The sequence below is a fragment of the Plecotus auritus genome, assembly GCF_963455305.1.
Source record: "Plecotus auritus genome assembly, chromosome: 3".
In the NCBI taxonomy this organism is placed as follows: Eukaryota; Metazoa; Chordata; class Mammalia; order Chiroptera; family Vespertilionidae; genus Plecotus; species Plecotus auritus.
The window spans coordinates 134,703,166-134,722,123 of NC_137772.1; the positions used below are offsets into that span (position 1 = coordinate 134,703,166).

At 43.0% G+C, this 18,958-nt stretch overlaps 1 protein-coding gene across 5 annotated transcripts in view; it reads left to right on the forward strand.

The window, feature by feature from the left end:
- TMCC3 (transmembrane and coiled-coil domain family 3) overlaps nucleotides 1-18,386 on the forward strand; it is a 274,820-nt gene extending 256,434 nt beyond the window's left edge. For 4 of the 5 annotated variants that reach the window (XM_080659719.1, XM_080659721.1, XM_080659718.1 and 1 more), the window contains 3 exons: nucleotides 5,986-6,890; nucleotides 10,108-10,243; nucleotides 14,254-18,386. In XM_080659719.1, the coding sequence (XP_080515845.1) occupies nucleotides 5,986-6,890; nucleotides 10,108-10,243; nucleotides 14,254-14,556 (1,344 nt within the window). In that variant the 3' untranslated portion in view covers nucleotides 14,557-18,386. The remainder of the gene's footprint in view (nucleotides 1-5,985; nucleotides 6,891-10,107; nucleotides 10,244-14,253) is intronic. The other variant, XM_080659722.1, reaches the window with a different exon arrangement.
- Nucleotides 18,387-18,958: the final 572 nt, after the last annotated feature.

Genomic DNA, 18,958 nt, shown 5'->3' on the forward strand with positions numbered 1-18,958 from the left:
CTCCCTTTAGTATTATGAAATGGCCTTCCTTATCTCTTGTTATGTCCTTCAGTTTGAGATCTAATTTGTCAGAAATAAGTATTGCTACCCCAGCTTTTTTTTCAGTTCCATTTGCCTGGAAAACCTTTTTCCATCCCTTCACCCTCAGTCTGTGTGCGTCTTTTTTTCTGAGGTGGGTTTCTTGTAGACAGCAGATATATGGGTCGTGTTTTCTTATCCAATCTGTTACCCTATGTCTTTTGATTGGGGCATTTAATCCATTTACATTTAAAGTTATTATTGATAGGTACTTATTTGTCGCCATTCCTATTCTTTACCCCTGTGTTACTTCTTCGCTTCCTGTTTCTTTCTTTTTTTTTTTTTTTTTTTTTTTTTACAGTAGACCCTTTAGCATTTCTTGCATTGCTGGTTTGGTGGTAATAAATTCCCTTAGTCCTTTTTTGTCTGTGAAGCTCCTGATTTCACCTTCAATTTTGATTGATAGCCTTGCTGGGTACAGTATTCTTGGATTCAGCCCCTTCCTTTGCATGACTTTGTATATTTCATTCCATTCCCTTCTGGCCTGATGAGTTTCTGTTGAGAAATCAGTTGCTAGTCTGATGGGGGTTCCTTTGTATGTAACTTTCTGTCTCTCTCTTGCTGCTTTTAAGATTCTTACTTTGTCGTTGGTGTTTGCCAATTTAATTATAATGTGCCTTGGCGTCGGTCTTTTGGGGTTCATTTTGCTTGGGACTCTGTGAGCTTCTTGGATTTGTGTGGGTTTTTTCTTCCCTATATCTGGGAAATTTTCTGTCATTATTTCTTCAAAGAGGTTTTCTATTCCTTGCTCAGCTTCCTTTCCTTCTGGAACCCCTATTATGCGGATGTTGTTTTGTTTCGTGTTGTCCCAAAGTTCCCTTAGACTCTCCTCCTGCCTTTTAATTTTTTTTTCTAGAAGTTGCTTTTCTTGGGTATTTTTTTCCATCTTGTCTTCTAGCTCACTGATGCGGTCCTCTGCTTCTTCTAGTCTACTCTTGATGCTTTCTATTGAGTTCTTTACAGCAGCGATGTCATTTTTCATTTCTTCTTGGTTCTTCTTCATTTCCTCTTGGTTCTTGCTCATATTGTCGAATTTGTCTTCCATTCTTTTCAGCCACCTTATGACCATTTCTCTGAATTCTTTTTCTGGAAGGTTGCTTGCCTCCATTTCGTTTACTTCCTTTTCTGGTGATGCCTGCTTTTCTTTCATATGCGGGCTGCTTCTTTGTCTCCCCATGGTCTCTCTTCTCTGGGTGTCTGGTTATGTAGTTCTCTCTCTCCTGGGTTGATTTAAAGGCACAAAATACAGCACTACCAGGTACAACTCACAAGGCACTGAACAGGAATGTATTCACGATATTAATAACCTCCAATAAAGGTGACCACCAGAGAAAGGCAAATTAGGTGATAGAAGAGAAAGAAGAAGAGGAAAAAAGAAAGAAAAAAAAAGAAAGAAAAAAGGAGTGTGAAAATGAAATTGGGAAAAGGGAAAGTAAAGAGATTAAAAAAAAAAGTAAGAGAGACAAGAAATTGACTAAGAGAGAAAGGGGAACAGACTATATATATTAGGGATAAAACTCCAATAGAACAATCACTAATCCCAGCAAATGCCAGCAACAAGTGCCTGGGGATTAGTACAAACTACAACACCAACTAATATGGAGTGAGGCAAGGGAAAGCTGAAGCACAAAACAAACAAAAAAATAAATAAAAGAAGAATAAGCAAAACAATCTCACAAAAAAAGCATAAAAATTGGATATAATCTACATTCAAGCAAACAACAACAAAAGGACAGAGATAAGGACAAGTTTATGGATAACTCAGACAGTGAAGGGAAAGGTGTATGTGGACTTGGAGCAGGGGATTGGAGATTAGATATGTAAGTAGGGTGAAATTTTAACAAGGGGTAAACAGAAAGAATAGGGAAAATCTAAAGCAGTAAAAGGGTAAGACAAACAGGACACTGAAAAGAGGGAGGTTAGGAAGAGAGTGATGGCCTAAAGGTAGAGTTGAGATAGAGTAAAACGATGCTAAAGGAAAGATAAAAAATAGAATGTAGAACCCTAATCCCAAAATAAAATGAAGAGAAAATAAAATGACACTTTAAAAAAAAAAAAAAAGATAAAATAGCAGTAGTAGTAATACGGATTGAAAATAAAAATGTAATCGTTAAAAAGGTAAAATCAAGTGATGAAAAAAGAAAAAAAAGTTTCTTGATTAAAAGATGCAAAAAATGAAAATTTAAAAAAAAATAAAAGAATAAAAAAAATAAAAGGTAAAAATAAAATGTGGAGTAGTGAAGGTCATTCACTTCCTCTGTTTTTCTGTTTGGCACGCCTGTTTCTCAGTCCAGACAGTATTGCAGTTCCCTGCGATCCACTGCTCTTCGGTGTTGTAAGCCAGTTCTGATTTTAAGCAGGCGGTGTGTCTTAATTTCTCGTATTCCTTTATTTTTGATTACACAAGAGTCAATTTGTGATTCAGCCCCTGGGTGGCAGTGTTTCTGGATTGACTTCCGGGTCTATCTATGGCCTCTCTAGGCAGTGTTAGAGCCTTCTTTCCCTGTGGCACTCGCCACGGGCCTGTGGGAGTGGGCTGCCTCAGAGCTGGCTCTCTGATGGTCACTCCCCGCTCCGATCCCCAGGTTCCAGAAAAACAACCTTCCCCTGCAGTCTCCCAGGGTGTCCCCAACTGGGTGATCCTATGTATTGGGCTTAGTAATCAGATGCAAGGATTTGAAGAGGAAAAAGCCCAAGTGTGCGAATTCCGGGACTGCGAGTAAGCCCAGGCACCCAGGGAGCGCACGGGCTGCGCGTAAGTCTGGACTGCCTGAAATTCTTAGGGTGTCCCTGCACTTCAGATCAAAATGGGTTGCTTTTTAGAGTGCCCTTCTCTTAGCAGCTCTGAGGACCCCTTTCCACAGTCACAGATCACGCCAGCCCCTACAGCCACGGATTTTTCTAGGCACAGACTTCCCTGGTCCTCCAGCTCCCGCAAAACGCGCGTTCCTCTCTCCCGCCGGGACCAGAGACCTCACCTTATCCCAGGCGAAATCTGACCTTTCCGTGGTGGAGTGTAGAGCTTCTCTGAACCCGTGTGCTTGCGCCAGTTGGGGAGCGTTGTTCTGGGGCTCGCAGCTGTTCCTGGGGTGCCGCCGTTGTGGATTCTCAGGCTTCAGATAAGCTCCACTTTCCGGATCAAGATGGCGCAGACTCCGCGTCCAAGCCCGCAGCTCCGGGAGGGGACCCAGCCGCAGTTCGTGCTGCCAGGTCAGGGGAACCCCGTTCAGCAGTCCCCCACCTCCTTCTGGAATTCAGCTGTCTCCCAACCAGCCAACAAACACTCCTTGCGCGACCCTCAGCTGTTCTTTCTTTCTGCTCCGGGACAAGGCTCGGAACACGTCTGTCTATTCCGCCGCCATTATTCCCTCTTCTGCCGAGGCCCAGCTTTAAACCTGAGTCTTGCCCTAACCAGTTTGGCTCAGTGAATAGAGCCTTGATTCTATTAAAATGTATCTTAAATGACTCCAGTGTAGACTCTCCTGAACGATGATGAATGTTGTCATCATGCAAACATTCATAGACAGCCTCCTGTGAATAGGGGCCATGCCAGCACAGGTTGGGCACAGGTATGACCCATCTCCCCATGCATGAGTGAAAAAGGAGGAATAGAGGAGGATCACAGAAAGGAAAGGCAGCTTTCCAGTGGGAATGGGACAAACTTCATGGAAGAAGTGGCATTTGAAATGCATATTGCAGCACATGTAGGATTTGGATTAGCAGAGTTGTAAATGGGTAGCAGGCATTGCAAATACTAGACACAGGAGGAAATCCATAGACAATTCACATACATTCTGGGAACTTTGAGTTGCTTGGATCACTTAACATAACCAGCATCCATCAGGTGCAGGGTGAGGCCTGAAAGGTAAGCTAAGGCCTTACAGTGGCCAGGTTGTATTATCTAATTGGGAGACATTAGAGAGCCAAAGAAAGTTTCTGAGAAGTAGAGAAGCACGATTAAATTAGATATCTTCAGTGACATCATTTTCCCAGCCTTGTGGTTATATAGTTACCCTGTCTGCCCAAAATAAACATTTGCTAGGTTTAGTGCATGCCTTATTGCTGTAATTTAAGCCATTCCTTTTTGGGTCCACTAGTGTGCCATCGATACATAGCTTCCTTGAGTTTCCTGTACTCATCTCTCTAGGACTTGATGATTATTACATACTTTCTTTAGTCCCTGCACTCATCCTTCCCTCTTAACCAGCTGGTTACTATTCCTTTATCCTTTTTTCATACATCCTGTTTTCTAGTCTGATAGTGATTTGGCATTAAGTTCCTTCCAGCCTGATGCTTTTCTGCCAGATAAAACAACCAGTGTCACTTACCCATGGCAAAATGGTATGTGGGAAGACAGGGGCCAAGGAATAATGGTAACAGATTTTGTAAGTTATGAAGGAGGCCTGCCTCACCAGTCTGGGTATGTCCCCCTGTGCTGCTGGGATCCCTTCTCTGGGAAAAAGTACCGGGTAGCATTTTTCATATGGCAAACTGTTAATATTCATTGTTGGAAACAGTCCACACTCAAGTCTGGGCCACTTAGGCAGTGTGCAATTTGTTATTATCTTAATAATTTTTTGCTATGTCAATGTACTGTCCCCTTTAAAAAAAAAAAAAGTAACCTGGGCTGAATATTGTATTGTCTCCCATGTGAGAATCTATATCAAGGCATTATTTTAATCGAAGGGTTGTTAACTTGACAAATAAGATGCTTCAGTTTAGATCTTACAAATCTTTGTTTAGAGGATGTATTCAGAGTCTACCAAGACCTGGTTTTGGTCCTCTGGGGACACAAGTGTGAGAGTGTCCTGACATGGCAAGAGGACCCGAGTTAGGGTGATTTGATTCAAATCCTGACTCCTTTAAGTCCCAGTTTCTACTTATTACATGGATTTAACACATTATTTGCCTGGTGTGGAAGAGGATCAAGTAGGACAGCCCTGTGAGCATCCACTGTACCTGGCACACAGACTGCATTTGCCTTCCCTTTTAGAGCACAGACTAGCGCCCCACCTACCCACCCACCTTCCCTGCCAAGATGCTCACTTCGCAGTTCTTTTCCCCAGGCGGCCCTTGAGTAAGAAAGCTATTTCACATGGTCTTAATATTAGTACTGTTTTTTTAATCACTTTGGTTGTGGTTTGTGGTGTTTCCACATCTAAATATTGTTGTATTATTCAATTATTAAAATTAATCTTGCACCATATTATTTCATCACATCTGTTAATTATTTCATTTAAGAAAATAAGTTCTTGCCCGGCTGGTTGAGCATTGACCCATGAACCAGGAGATCACATTCGATTACCGGTCGGGGCACATGCCCAGGTTGTGGTGGGAGGGGAGCATGCAGGAGGCAGGTGATCAATGATTCTCTCATATTGATGTTTCTGGCTCTCTCTCCCTCTACCTTCTCTCTGAAATCAATAAAAACATCATTTTAAATAATAAAAGAAAATAATTTATTGTATAAATGGATGTACCTGCTAGAACTTCACTTTCTTTTATTTTTCTTTTATTTTGTTCTTTCATTCTCCTATTAAATGATTGAGTTCTGACTTGGATGCACTTCCCACAATGGTGAATGGGGCATGGCAAGCATCCCCATTACCTGGGCACTTTGGGAAACCTGGACTGACTGGTAACCTCATTCTATGCATTTCTCCCCTGCCAACCAAAAGTTACCACCAGATCAGACAGAAAATTGGATGCCCTGGGAACTCTGAATCTCACAGGTAGTGTACATGGATATGAGAAGGAGTTGGACTGTTGTCCTGTGTTCAACTTAAGACGATAGTAGGGAGTTTTTTAAAAATCTGGGACTGAAGTATGTCTGTTGTGAGCACAGATTCTATCACAGTAACTGTCTCTTAGACTTCAAACCTTGCAGTTACTTCTGCTCTTTTTCAGGTAGAGCGCCATGACATGAATACCCTAAGCCTGCCCCTGAACATACGCCGAGGCGGGTCAGATACCAACCTCAACTTTGATGTACCAGATGGCATCCTGGACTTCCACAAGGTCAAGCTCAATGCGGACAGCCTGAAACAAAAAATTCTAAAGGTAACAGAGCAGATCAAAATCGAGCAGACGTCCCGGGATGGGAATGTTGCAGAATATCTGAAACTAGTCAACAGCGCTGACAAGCAGCAGGCTGGTCGTATCAAACAAGTCTTTGAGAAGAAGAATCAGAAATCAGCTCACTCCATTGCCCAGCTGCAGAAGAAATTAGAGCAGTATCACAGAAAGCTCAGGGAGATCGAGCAGAACGGAGCCTCCAGAAGCTCCAAGGACAACCTGAAGGATATCCAGCACTCTCTGAAAGATGCCCAGGCCAAGTCTCGAACTGCTCCGCACAGCATGGAGAGCAGTAAGTCAGGCATGCCAGGGGTCTCCCTCACTCCACCTGTATTTGTCTTCAATAAGTCCAAAGAGTTTGCCAACTTGATCCGTAATAAGTTTGGCAGCGCAGACAACATTGCTCACTTAAAAAATTCCTTAGAGGAGTTTAGGCCCGAGGCGAGTGCCAGGGCCTATGGGGGCAGCTCAACCATCGTAAATAAACCCAAGTATGGCAGCGACGACGAGTGTTCAAGCGGCACATCGGGCTCCGCCGACAGTAATGGGAACCAGTCATTCGGGGCCAGCGGAGCGGGCACACTGGACAGCCAGGGGAAGCTCACCATGATCCTGGAGGAATTGAGGGAGATCAAGGATACCCAGGCACAGCTGGCCGAGGACATCGAGGCCCTGAAGGTGCAGTTTAAGAGAGAATACGGTTTTATTTCTCAGACCCTGCAAGAGGAGAGATACAGGTATTATTTCAGACAATTCTCTTAGAATTTATTTGGAAGCCTGAGTTACTAATTGCAGAAAGATTGCTTGACAGTGATATGCTAATGGTTGTACTTTTCATAAAGAGGAATATGGGTCAAAAGGCATTCGGGCCCAGGCCGGTGTGGCTCGGTTGAGCATCATCCTGTGAACCAAAAGGTTGCATGCTTCTCTCTCACGTAGATGTTTTTCTCTCTCTCTTCCTCCCTCCTTCCCTCCCTCTCTCACTCTCTCCATTCCTCCCTCTCTCTCCCTCCTCCCTCCCTCCCTCCCTCCCTCCCTCCCTCCCTCCCTCCCTCCCTCCCTCCCTCCCTCCCTTCCTTCCTTACTCTCTAAAATCTATACAAGCATATCCTTGGGTGAGGATAAAAAACAAGTGTATATGCCCACCATTTTACCAATAAAAAGATCCTTCAAAGGATTTTTGGTCAAAATGAATATGTTAACTTACAAAAATGTAGATTAAAAAAGTAAATACCTATCACATATTGTAAGATTAAGTTTTAGCTTACATGTTTTATATCTGATACATGGTCTTATATATGTATTAATTTAGGAATGTGACTTTCTTCAGCTGTATTTTATGAAACAATTTTTTAAACTTTCCTCATATGTATTTGACTTTGGTTTCTTTGTCACACAAGAACTATTTTTGACTCAAATTTCCCAGAGAATATTAGCCTTAATTCCATTCGAATAGTTTGGGATGCAGTACTCTTTGGGTCCAAATTTTATCCCAAGTCACAAATACCCACTTACATAAATTTAGGAAAGTTTTTGTTCTCATTTGTTATCTGTATATATAAAAGGCTAAGTGACCAACTGTAGTCCAACTGACTGACCAGCCAGTACATATGACACACACTGGCAATCCTATATAATAAAAGCCCAATATGCTAAGTGTCTGGTCATCCGGTGACTGGTTGACTGTTCAACCAATCAAAGCGTAATATGCTAATGATATGCTAAGGCCACTTAACCGCTCGCTATGATGCACACCGACCACCAAGGGGCAGATGCTCCGACTGGTAGGTTAGCCGATCAGGACTGGGCGAGATGGAGCCGGACACACCCTGTAGCCCTCCGGTGGTCCCTCCCTGATCGTGCACTGGTGGGGTCCCTGGACCAGGCCTGAGCCCTCTCGCAATCCAGAACCCCTCAGGGGATATCAGAGAGCCAGTTTCAGCCCAATCCTGCAGGCCACTCCCCTCAGGAGGGCACCAGACACAGGGCTCACGGCTGGTGAGCACTGTTACGGCAGCGCGAGCCTCTCCCTATCGGGACTGATTGGGCGCAAGCCCGTGGCAGGTGCAGTGTGGCCAGGATAAGCAGGAGTGGCAGGTAGGAGCTGCAGGTGGCGTTGGACTGTGGGTTTTGGCCCAATCCCTGCAGGCCACCCAGAGGGACCCCACACCTGCACGAATTTGTGCACCGGGCCTCTAGTTTAAAAATAAATGTTGACTCACACATGCACGATACATATAAAGTTCCCATCGAATTTCTTAATAGTATTACTCCTTCAGGAATGCCATGTCATAAATTAAAATTGAAAGCCAGTGCAATGATCATGCTACTGAGAAATCTTAATAGTAAATGGGGTCTTTGTAATGGTACTAGATTTATTATCAAAACATTGTGACCTAACATAATTAAAGCTGAATTATTAACAGGATCTGCAGAAGGACAGGTTGTTCTGATTCCAAGAATTGATTTGTCCCCATCTGACACTGGCCTCCCATTTAAATTAATTCAGAGACAGTTTCCCATGATGCCAGCATTTGTGATGACTATTAATAAATCACCAGGACAAACTCTAGACAGAGTAGGAATATTCCTACCTGAACCCGTTTTCGGACATGGTCAGTTATATGTTGCTTTCTCTTGAGTTCTAAGAGCATGTGACATTAAAGTTAAAGTTGTAAATTCTTCATCACAAGGGAAATTAGTCAAGCACTCTGAAAGTATTTTCACTCTTAATGTGGTATACAGGGAGATATTGGAATAAGTTTAATCAGCTTATCAGTCATTGTTTTTATCAATGTTTTTATATCATGTTTTTGTTTTTATATCATGTCTTTGTTGTTGTTATATCATGTTGTTATTGTTTATTTATTCATCAATTTAGATATTTTTATATACATTTTACTAATTTTCTTTCATCTCTGACACTTCTATTACAGAGAAAGGGCGAATAGTGATACTAAAATATTTCTTCTAATTAATTTCCTTTCAATGTGCACAAATCCAAGCACCGGGCCACTAGTATAGTTAATGTTTGTGCAACTGACTATATTGCTTACTTTAAGAGATCTTTAAAGGGCTTATCTATAACACCAGCATTGGACACCTATGAAGTCCTACCTGAGACTAAGCATTAAATATGTATTTTTGGTCTCATTTTTTAAAAATGTATAAGGATCTTAAAACCGGCATTGATCAAAATCATTTCAGGCTAATGCATCTTCTCCAAATAGTGCTTCCTGCTTCAAAACAAACATAACTTTATGTAAATATGCATGAGGCAAATCTCTCCTCCCTGAGGGGGATGAAGGCTGAGAATGGGAATCTTTGTGCCTCTGTTACCTTAGATTTGGACTTTTGGAAATGCCACCTGACCTGATAAGCCATCTATAATTTATAGTGAGCTTAATTTGTTACTGGCACTGAAGTTCCAAGAGCTGGGACATGTATTCAGAATCAGTGTGTACACTGGGAAATCGTGGAGTTGGCTCCAGTGTGTCGTAGTTGGTTCTTTCCTTCTAGGCACTCTGGCACCTGGCCATGAACTGCTGGGCACTGTGGGGGTGGAAGGGGGAGGAGCACCGGGATGCCAGTGTGTCCTGGCCTTGAGCAGGATCCCCCACAGCCCTGCCTCCTGACCAGAATTATAAACGTGTCATTGTTGAGGTCCGTCCTGTTGCCATCACAGCCAGCCAACGTGCGGGTCTGACCTGGGTGGAAAAGCCAGATTTGCTTTGCATGAAACCCAGTGGTGAGGACAGTTAGGACTACAGAGGCCCGAGTTGGAAATCAGTGCATTTCCCACAGCTAGACTTTTCTTCTGGAAACAGTCTGCCAGGAGATGACAACAAGCCAAAGGGCACTGGCAGCAGTGAGATGTAAAGGACGTCATTCCAGAATGTGCTGTTAGAACACCTTTGAAATGTCGTGCTCAGAATTGGCTCCTCTCTCCAAAAGGTATGAGCGACTGGAAGACCAGCTCCATGACCTGACGGACCTGCATCAGCACGAGACAGCCGACCTGAAGCAGGAGCTGGCCAGCATCGAGGAGAAGGTGGCCTACCAGGCCTACGAGCGCTCGCGGGACATCCAGGTGCCTTTCCTCCCCGCCTTGGGCACTCACCGGGCTTCTCCCAGCCCTTAATTCACTTAACAAACTAAGTGCATACCCCTCAGCAAGCATTTCTTCTCTACCTTATTAACCCCATCAGCTCATGTTATAGACCAGCGATTTTCAACCTTTTTCATCTCGTGGCACTCATAAACTACTTACTAAAATTCTGTGGCACACCAAAACATATAATACTATATATTTTTGCCAATCTGACCAAAAAAGGTGTAATTTTGGTTCATTCACACCAGAGGGCTATTGTTGTGTTGGCTGTTGTCATTTTTTAATTGACAATCTAAGGGAAAAGAGGTCAGTGCCCCTGACTAAATAGGTAAAAATTCTTGTAGCACATCAGTTTAAAGTCACTGTTATAGACATTACTGGGTAAAGAAGCTATATTCTGTTTACTTTCTGCCTAAATTAATTAACAAGTTCTTATTATCTAGCACCCCCCCCCAGCTCATCACCTATACCCTACTCTCCCCACCACAACCAAAATTTTTACAAATTTTAAAACGTTAAACAAATCTTGCTTTTATAATTGGAACTTTATAGCTTTTGAGCACCTTCACCCATTTTGTTCCTACACCTCCGGCAGCCACCAGTCTATCCCCTGTTTCTGTGAGTTCAGTTTTTTAGATTCAACATATAATTGAGAACATATAGTATTTGTCTTTCTCTGCCTGGTTTATTTCACTTAGCATAATGCCCTCAAGGTCCATCCATGTCAAATGGCATTGCAAGTGGCAGTTATTTCCTCCTTTCTCTGGCTGCATGGTATTCCATTGTAGATATAATGCCACGTTTTCTTTATTCATTCATCAACAAACACTTGGGTTGTTTCCATGTCTTGGCTATTGTAAATAATGCTGCAGGGAACATGGGGTGCAGATGTCTCTTCTAAATACTGATTTCATTTCCTTTAGTTATACACCCAGAAGTGGGATTGTTGGGTCCTCTGATAGTTTTATCTTTAATTTTTTTAGGAACTGCCATACTGTTTTCCACAGTGGCTGCACCAGTTTATATAGCCTCAGATTGCCTTTTTAAAAAAAAAAAAAAAAAAAATTATACTCTTCGAGTAATGTTCAGCTTCATGTTTGCAAATCTTCTTTGTAGCCAGTGATCATTTTCTCCAGACCCACTTTATAAGGGAGAAAACTGAAGCATAGAGATTTCTCCCATAGTGTGTGAGCTGGAGTGTCAGCACCCATGTTTCGTTCCACTCTGTGTGGAGGGTGGAGCTTGGGTTAATCCCACATGTGTATTTGGGCAGTTCTGGCATCAGACAGAGCTGATAGGAAATGCTTGCCTGGGGACATGGGGCCGAAGACGCTGAGGATGTCTGCCCCTGCTGTGGGCTAGGAGACAGCTTCACCACTGATTGGCTTCAAAAAATGTGAACCCATTTAAGTGTGCAGTGCTGCCAGGTGCACAATGCAGGTTTATTAGATCGTTCTGTTTTAGAACATGTCCGGGTCCTGGCTCTACTACTTACTGTGTGGCCCTGGACAGGTCAGCGTTCTGTGCCTCAGTTGCCTCATCTATAAAATGGAAATATGAATGAGCTCTATCTCCTAAGGTTGTCGAGAGGATGAAATGGAATAATAACGTAAAGTAATTAAATCTTTTCTGGACATATAAGCAATCAAAAAATAAATGTTGACCATTCTTTTTAGTATGTAGGTGGGTAGCCATATTTCTCAGGGCTTTTAGCAATTGGGCCTGCTCAGCTTTGTCCTATTTGTTGTTTCTTTTGTTCACAGGGTTATTCCAGAGGATGCGCCAGTATAGATGAGGGTGGCTGTTGCCTATGGGGTTGCAAGAATTTGTTGTTATTTTAAACAATTGAGTATTGGGGTTTTTAACCCTGAATCCCAATGAAAAGAGTTTAGAAGATAATCATGTCCTTTGTCTTTATTCTCAATAAATTAAATACTGGACCCAAGGAAGTCTGACGGTTGTGGGGCTGTCTATCTCCTAATGTGTGCTGTGACTAAAGTTCCTTACAATACAGTGCTTATTTTTTGGGATTTTTCTTTTGATTAAAAACAATTGATAGCAGTTCTAAGACAATTCTAGGATCATTCTGTTTATATATGTAATTCATCTACCCAATCAAAGATGGATGAATTTGCCTACAAAGTTGGTCTTTTGTCTTGTTCTATCACTTTCCCATGCCATGTCCTAAATGAAGGGAACCTTGAGCCAAAATGTTTGAAAAAATATATATATGATGTGGGGTACTTGTGTGTCATTGTAGAGAGCAGTTTTTTTAGAATGTGAAGATCTGAAGAAGTCTTACCTTTTTTGTTGGTAGCCTGTGTAATGAAAGTTACTATAGTAACAGCAAACCCTGTTCTTTGGCCCATAGAGTATATTCAGCAGAAGAAAAGCAAATCCTGTTAAATCATTGTGCTGTGTAAAAACCTGAGTTAGACAGTAGGCTAGTGAACTAAAAGGGGCTCACTATACCCCCTTCTAGTTAGGTGCTTTTCTCTCAAGAGACTAAAGGTTTTTCTCTTTCAAGCCTCAGATCTCATAACCCAGTCTCCTGAGTATTCAGCTAGTATGTAGCACCTGCTGCATGCCTACCCACCTGCTGCATGCCTGCCAGTAGTCTCCTGCTGGGGATCGCAGCTCAGTGGGCCTAGTCCTTATCCTCATGCAGCTATGGCCTCTTGGTCGGGGAGAAGGGCTAAAGGGAGGCTTGGCGTAGTCTGATGGGTCAGGAAGACTTCCCTCAGGATGCGACAGTTAACTTGTGGCCTGAAAGAGAATGGGGGATCCACAGATGAAGAGGGGAGGGAGTGGGGAAGCAAACATGCCGGACACATGCACTGCATATGCAGAGCCCTGAGTGTGCTCTTTCTCAGAACCCGGAAAGCCAGTATGGCCAGAACACTGAGCAGGAGAGCGTGCCTGGGTCTGAGCCATGTTAAAGATGCAAGAAGTTTACAAGGAGTGACAGCAGATATGCATCTTTCAAAGATCGCTTGGGCTGCTCTGTGGAAAGTAGATTCATGGGGTTGAGAATTAAGAGGGTGTTTGGAAAAATTTCTGTATTTGTTGTAGGCAAGAGATCCTGGTAGCTTAGATTGGGGTGGTGACTGGGAGGGGAGAGAAATAGACCAGTTGAGATAGATCCTGGATGTTGTATCGATGGAGCTGGGTGATGATGGTATTGATGAATGCCTCTCAGGCTTCTGGCCTGAGGAACTGGGAAAAGGAACTGGAAGGGAAACAGGACTGATGGTAGGTACAGTAGAAGGTGCAATACATGAATCCACATTTGGACATATTGCATTTGAAGTGCTTTTAGGAAGCTCAAGAAGGTGTGTAGCTATATGAGTCGATCTCAGAAGAGACAGCTGGGCCAGAGGTATACCTGGCATCATCTTGTCTGAGTCATTGAAGTCTTGGAAAGAACGAGATCTAGTGAGAATGCATGGCCTCAGATAGTGTTTTGAGACACAGGTGAAACAAAGCTGTCCCACAGTCCTGTCCCTGCCTTTCTCCCTCCATCCTCTGCCAGTCTATAATGGGTGCACACAGACTGAGCAGTGAAATAAGGACTAGAATTAGAGATACTACCTACTCCATGGCTAGTAGACAACTGTCTCAAAATGGAACCCTAACTCCCCACCTCCCCCCCACCCCCCAGTTTGTCCCTTGTGGTACCAACAGATGCCAGTATGCACTTTATTTCATACGTAGGTGGAGTCAGAATACCTAACCCTAATTTCTCATTTATGGTGTTTTATGGTTGTGTACACATGCTTATTCTGCCCATAAATAACGATAAAATGAGCCTTGTTTTCTTTCTTTGCCGTCATCGTCATCGTCATCGTCATCATCATCGTCAGTTTGGCTGTGAGGCTGCCTCGGCATCAGCATTCTGAGCTGGGGGCTCTCGTGCACTTCCAGGCAGGCACTCGCAGGTTGCCCGTGATCTCACAGCATTTGATCCTTGCTCTGCCTTTTGCCCACAGGAAGCCTTGGAATCCTGCCAGACTCGCATTTCTAAGCTCGAGCTCCACCAGCAGGAGCAGCAGGCTCAGCAGACAGACACGGCGAACGCCAGGGTTCTCCTGGGGAAGTGCATCAACGTGGTGCTGGCCTTCATGACGGTCATCCTGGTGTGTGTGTCCACCATCGCCAAGTTCGTCTCACCCATGATGAAGAGCCGCTTCCACATCATTGGCACCTTCTTTGCTGTGACTCTTCTTGCAATATTTTGTAAAAACTGGGACCATATTCTGTGTGCCATAGAAAGGATAATAATACCCAGATGAAGCTGCTGGTTTCCTTCTTCAAGTGTCTCCTGGTTTTTAGTTTAAAGAGAACTCTGTGCATACTACCAAATTTTAACATGAGCAGTTGTGCCAATGAAGATTACCAGGACTGGGACTGTGTTGTAAATAACTGCAACTCTCTTATCTCGGCAGCAATTGCCAGCTCGGTCCCCATCCCTGGTCATGTGAATCTGTTCAGAGCTCCCATGTTACTCACTGCCTTAATCAGACCAGATTTCCTGCCCGGCTGACTCGCCCAGCACGGTAGACCTCTGGTTATTGAGCACTCGGCATAATTGGTGACTCAGAAGAAAAGGGAATTTCAGTTCTCTCAGATCTCTATCATAAATGAGCTCACCATTGTTAGTGGTCACGTTTTCCCTAAGTCACATAGCAGCAAAGATGTGGCACAACTCGGGGCAGGGAAGAAAGACAGGCGTTGGCCGTGTGGAACACTCACGGCCTGGAAGTCCAGTAAACCTGGTGTAATCCATCCCACAGTTGACCGTAAGTTCCAGGTGTGCCCAATGTCCACAGTGCTCAATTGTGCGTGGCTCTCTGTAACATGGAAATCTTTTTACACACCTGTTTATCCATCCAACTAGTTGTTCTGTTGCACTTTACATGGTGAGACAGGAGGATGTGTGAATGGGACTTGTGCCTTTTCATACCCACGGAGCCGTCCACCTGATTCCATCTGAACTGGCTATCGAATGCCCAGCCTCCAAAGCATACAGAAATGCTTCCAAACCCCTCATCAGGCTGCGGCTTTAACATCAATTTGGGGTCCTGTCAGCACTACTGCAGAGGCTTGTGATTCAACAAACCTTAATTGTGATAAACCTCCTGTGAGGGTGTGATTCACTTTATTCGCAGGTCTGTGAGGGGTTTGAAGCTTACTCAGTAAACGAAAACACATGATGCATTGGGGTTTCCTTAAAAGGAAAATTGAATCATAATTTATAAAGCTGAAGTATACTCAGGTAGGAACACTGGAAGCAAAAGGAAATACGACACGGCAACTAGATCGGTAGGCGCAGTTCGCCTGGATGAAGAGTGAGAGGATCCTGAAAGACCAGCAGGAATAAGATAAATTAGATGCAGTGTCTGAGCCAAGGGTGCCATCTGTCTCCTGGCATCTCACTGAAAATAAGTCCTACGATAACCGAGTGGCCACATGCCCCTGAGGTAGCAGCATCCAAAAGTTAGCATCCCAGGCCTATTTGGGGGATGCCACTCACTATCTTCAGCCCAGTGAGACTTTCCTTTAAATGGGCTGCTCTCTGTACGTGAAAGGAAGAGGTGGGAGAATTTAATGGGAACTGCTGTCTAGCCCCTCTTCCCACCACCCACTCTGTTATCTGAAGACATAAGATGCATGTTAGTATATATTTTCTTCCAGAAAGCTTCAAATTGCCTGGGTATAAATTAAGTGCAATATTTTGCAAAGAGCTGCTTTTAGGGAAATCTCGTGAAAGAAATGTGACAGTGCCATGGTTTGAGAGAATGGAATAGTCGAGCATGTGGCACAAGTCCAGTGTGCGTGAGACTCATACAACTCAAGCTTTTGTTTTAAGTTTACAATTCAGTGGTTCTAATCAGTTCACAAACACATACAATTGTCACCATTATCTAATTCCAGACTCAAGCTTTTTAAAACAATAAACGTGATTTTATGAAATCATTGGCTGGAGAGTATTTTGGATTCAGGGAAGAGGGAGTTACTAGGCCCACCCCATCTCATGGCCGTCTCCTTTCGCTATCAGACTCGCCCTGGGTCTCCCAAGTTGGCTGCTAACATAATGTGATCCATCATATCCAGGGGACAGAAACAGGTTACAAGTCTAGGGGAGGGAGGGAGAAGGAATGGTGTGCTTCCTTTTGCTTTTATGTTTTCATGGCCAGCATTCCCCTTTGCCTGTGGGCATCATGTAAGGCTCTGAGAGGGTCTAGGAAGACATCAGCCTCCTCCTGCCACCACATTCCACTCCGTGGCTCAGCCCAGCAAGTTTGCAGGGACTTCCCAGGCCTGCGATCCGTGCATCCCCCACAGTGAAAAGTGAAAGAAGGGGGAGGCAGCACACTACGGCCCCTCCAGTCTGGAGCAGTTAACAAGCCGCTAGAAACGCTCTGTTTGAAATAGTGTGGCATCTAATTCATTGCACCTCATCATGAATTCTTTTTCCGGAATTCATATTTTTGGTGACTCTCATTAAACATCGGATAAGCTTGTTTTTACTTGGGTATGCTCCACCTACACGGCATATTTATTTTAGAGCCTTGTTGAAAGTTCATGAAGCTTTCTAATAAGATGACATACCCCAAGGAGACTCTTCTTTTTCTCTTCTTACAAAATAAACCCTCCCACTGCATAAGGAAATTAAATAAAATCGTATAGGTATACAATGAAAAGTAGTAATCAAGCTATGACATATGCTGGAATTGGATATTTAACTGACATTTAAGTCAACTAATCCCTTTTCAACACCTTGCATTGGTAGTAAACATCTACATACCTACTGAGGAGGAAAGCCAGCTGGGTGGGTGAGCACCTGCTCATTCCATGAACTGATTGAGTGGTTTTGGGTGCTGACATTTTTGGTGAGATTATTTTCATGATCCACCAGTTAGCTGAGGACAAAACAAAAACCTAAAAATACTCCCTGGTGGGTTTTGAATTGGCTATTCCAGCTTATAGTTTGAATATTTAAGCCAGAACAAAAGACCCTACAGTGAAGCAGTAAATAAAAGTACCCCATTGCAGATTTGGGGCAATGAAAGTCTAGCATGTCCCATTCCTGGTTTTACTCATGCTCGCTATCGTCTCCTGGTAGATGGAATCTTCTGAAGTCCCCCCACCCCCTTTTCATTTCAGCCCATCGTGCTGTTATCCCTCTCTGTCACTTAGCATCTGTGTGATTTTAGCCCCTCTCCTGCTTTGTCATTCTTGTTTTCATTGAAATATTGCTCCACTGTGTGTGTTCATTGCCCAGGTTTAATTATGGGTTCCGTGGTAGGGATGAAACTAGCTTCCCTCGAGCAACTAATTATTTTGTCGTCTTCGTTTGGATTTTAAATACCAAATTATTTTGCATTGAATGGGAACATTTTTTTTGTATTGAATCCAAATATGGTTGTGTTGGTTTGAAAAAAAAACATTTAATTATACTTATTAATGTGGACATGTGTGATTAACCTATTTTGCATATTTCTATAATTCTGAGGAACTGGTGGTGGGATAAAGCGGCATTATTTAAAATTCAGGGCTTTATCTGGAGAGAAGTATTTCAAGAAGTTTAGCACATGTACTAAGGAAAGAGTTACTAAAAAAAATAAGCCACTGAAAACAATGAGAGTGGCCTGTTTACATCAGAAGTAGTTAAGAAGCTAAAAGTAAAGGTAGTTCATAAGAGTTTGATAACCCATAACTTTCTAAAGGAAGTACAATTTCTCTGTTTATAAGAAGCTGGAAAGTCATGTACCTGAATTGTTCTAGGAATGATTTATGCGTTGCAGTTTTAATTTATGTGTTATTTAAAGCATGTCTCCCGCTGTGCTTGTCTTAAGAGAAACGTTCCAACAAAACGTGCTCCATGTTTAAGACGTGTTTGGGCGCTAGTCACTGGCTCTGAAAGTACAAAGTGGAAATGCTTACTGTGAGATCCACTGCATAATTAACACTTCGTGGAATACTACACAGTTTCATGTCAGCCTAAAATTGTAAATCCTCTGTAGATCTTCACCCCATTCAAAGCAGGTGCCATTATTTTTTTACATAAACACTTGATGTTAGCTTTAAGTTAAATAAACAGCTAGATTTCTTAAGTTTTCACATTTGTCAGAGCCAATATCAATAGTACATTTGTGTGTGTATCACCAATTTTTAATAGCCTTTATTTCTTATTTCTTTGAATAGACTTTATTTCAAGCAAACTTGATCAGAAGGTACAGAGATGTTCCCATATACCTGTCTCCACATGCACAGCTTCTGCTGCTGTCAACATCCCCCACCAGGGGGTACACTTGTTACAATTAATGAACCTGCATTCACACTTCATTATTTCCCAAAGTCCACAGTTTACATTACAGTTCACTCTTGTGCCTTCTATGACTTTGGACAAATGTACAATGACATGTGTCCACCATTACAGTTTCATACAGAATAGTTTCACAGCTAAAAACCCTCTGTATTCTGCCAGTTATCCCTCCCTCCCCTACCTCCCTTAATCAGTTTGTAAACTAATTCCAAGTCATTTCATACAACGTTATTGGTGTGTGATATGCAGCCCATTCCTCAAGCCCTAGTGGAGAGGGAGCTACTTTCTAACAGGTATGACCATGAGATGCAGAAGTTTATGGGACACAGAGGACCATGGTGATACCCAAACACCATGGGCTTTGG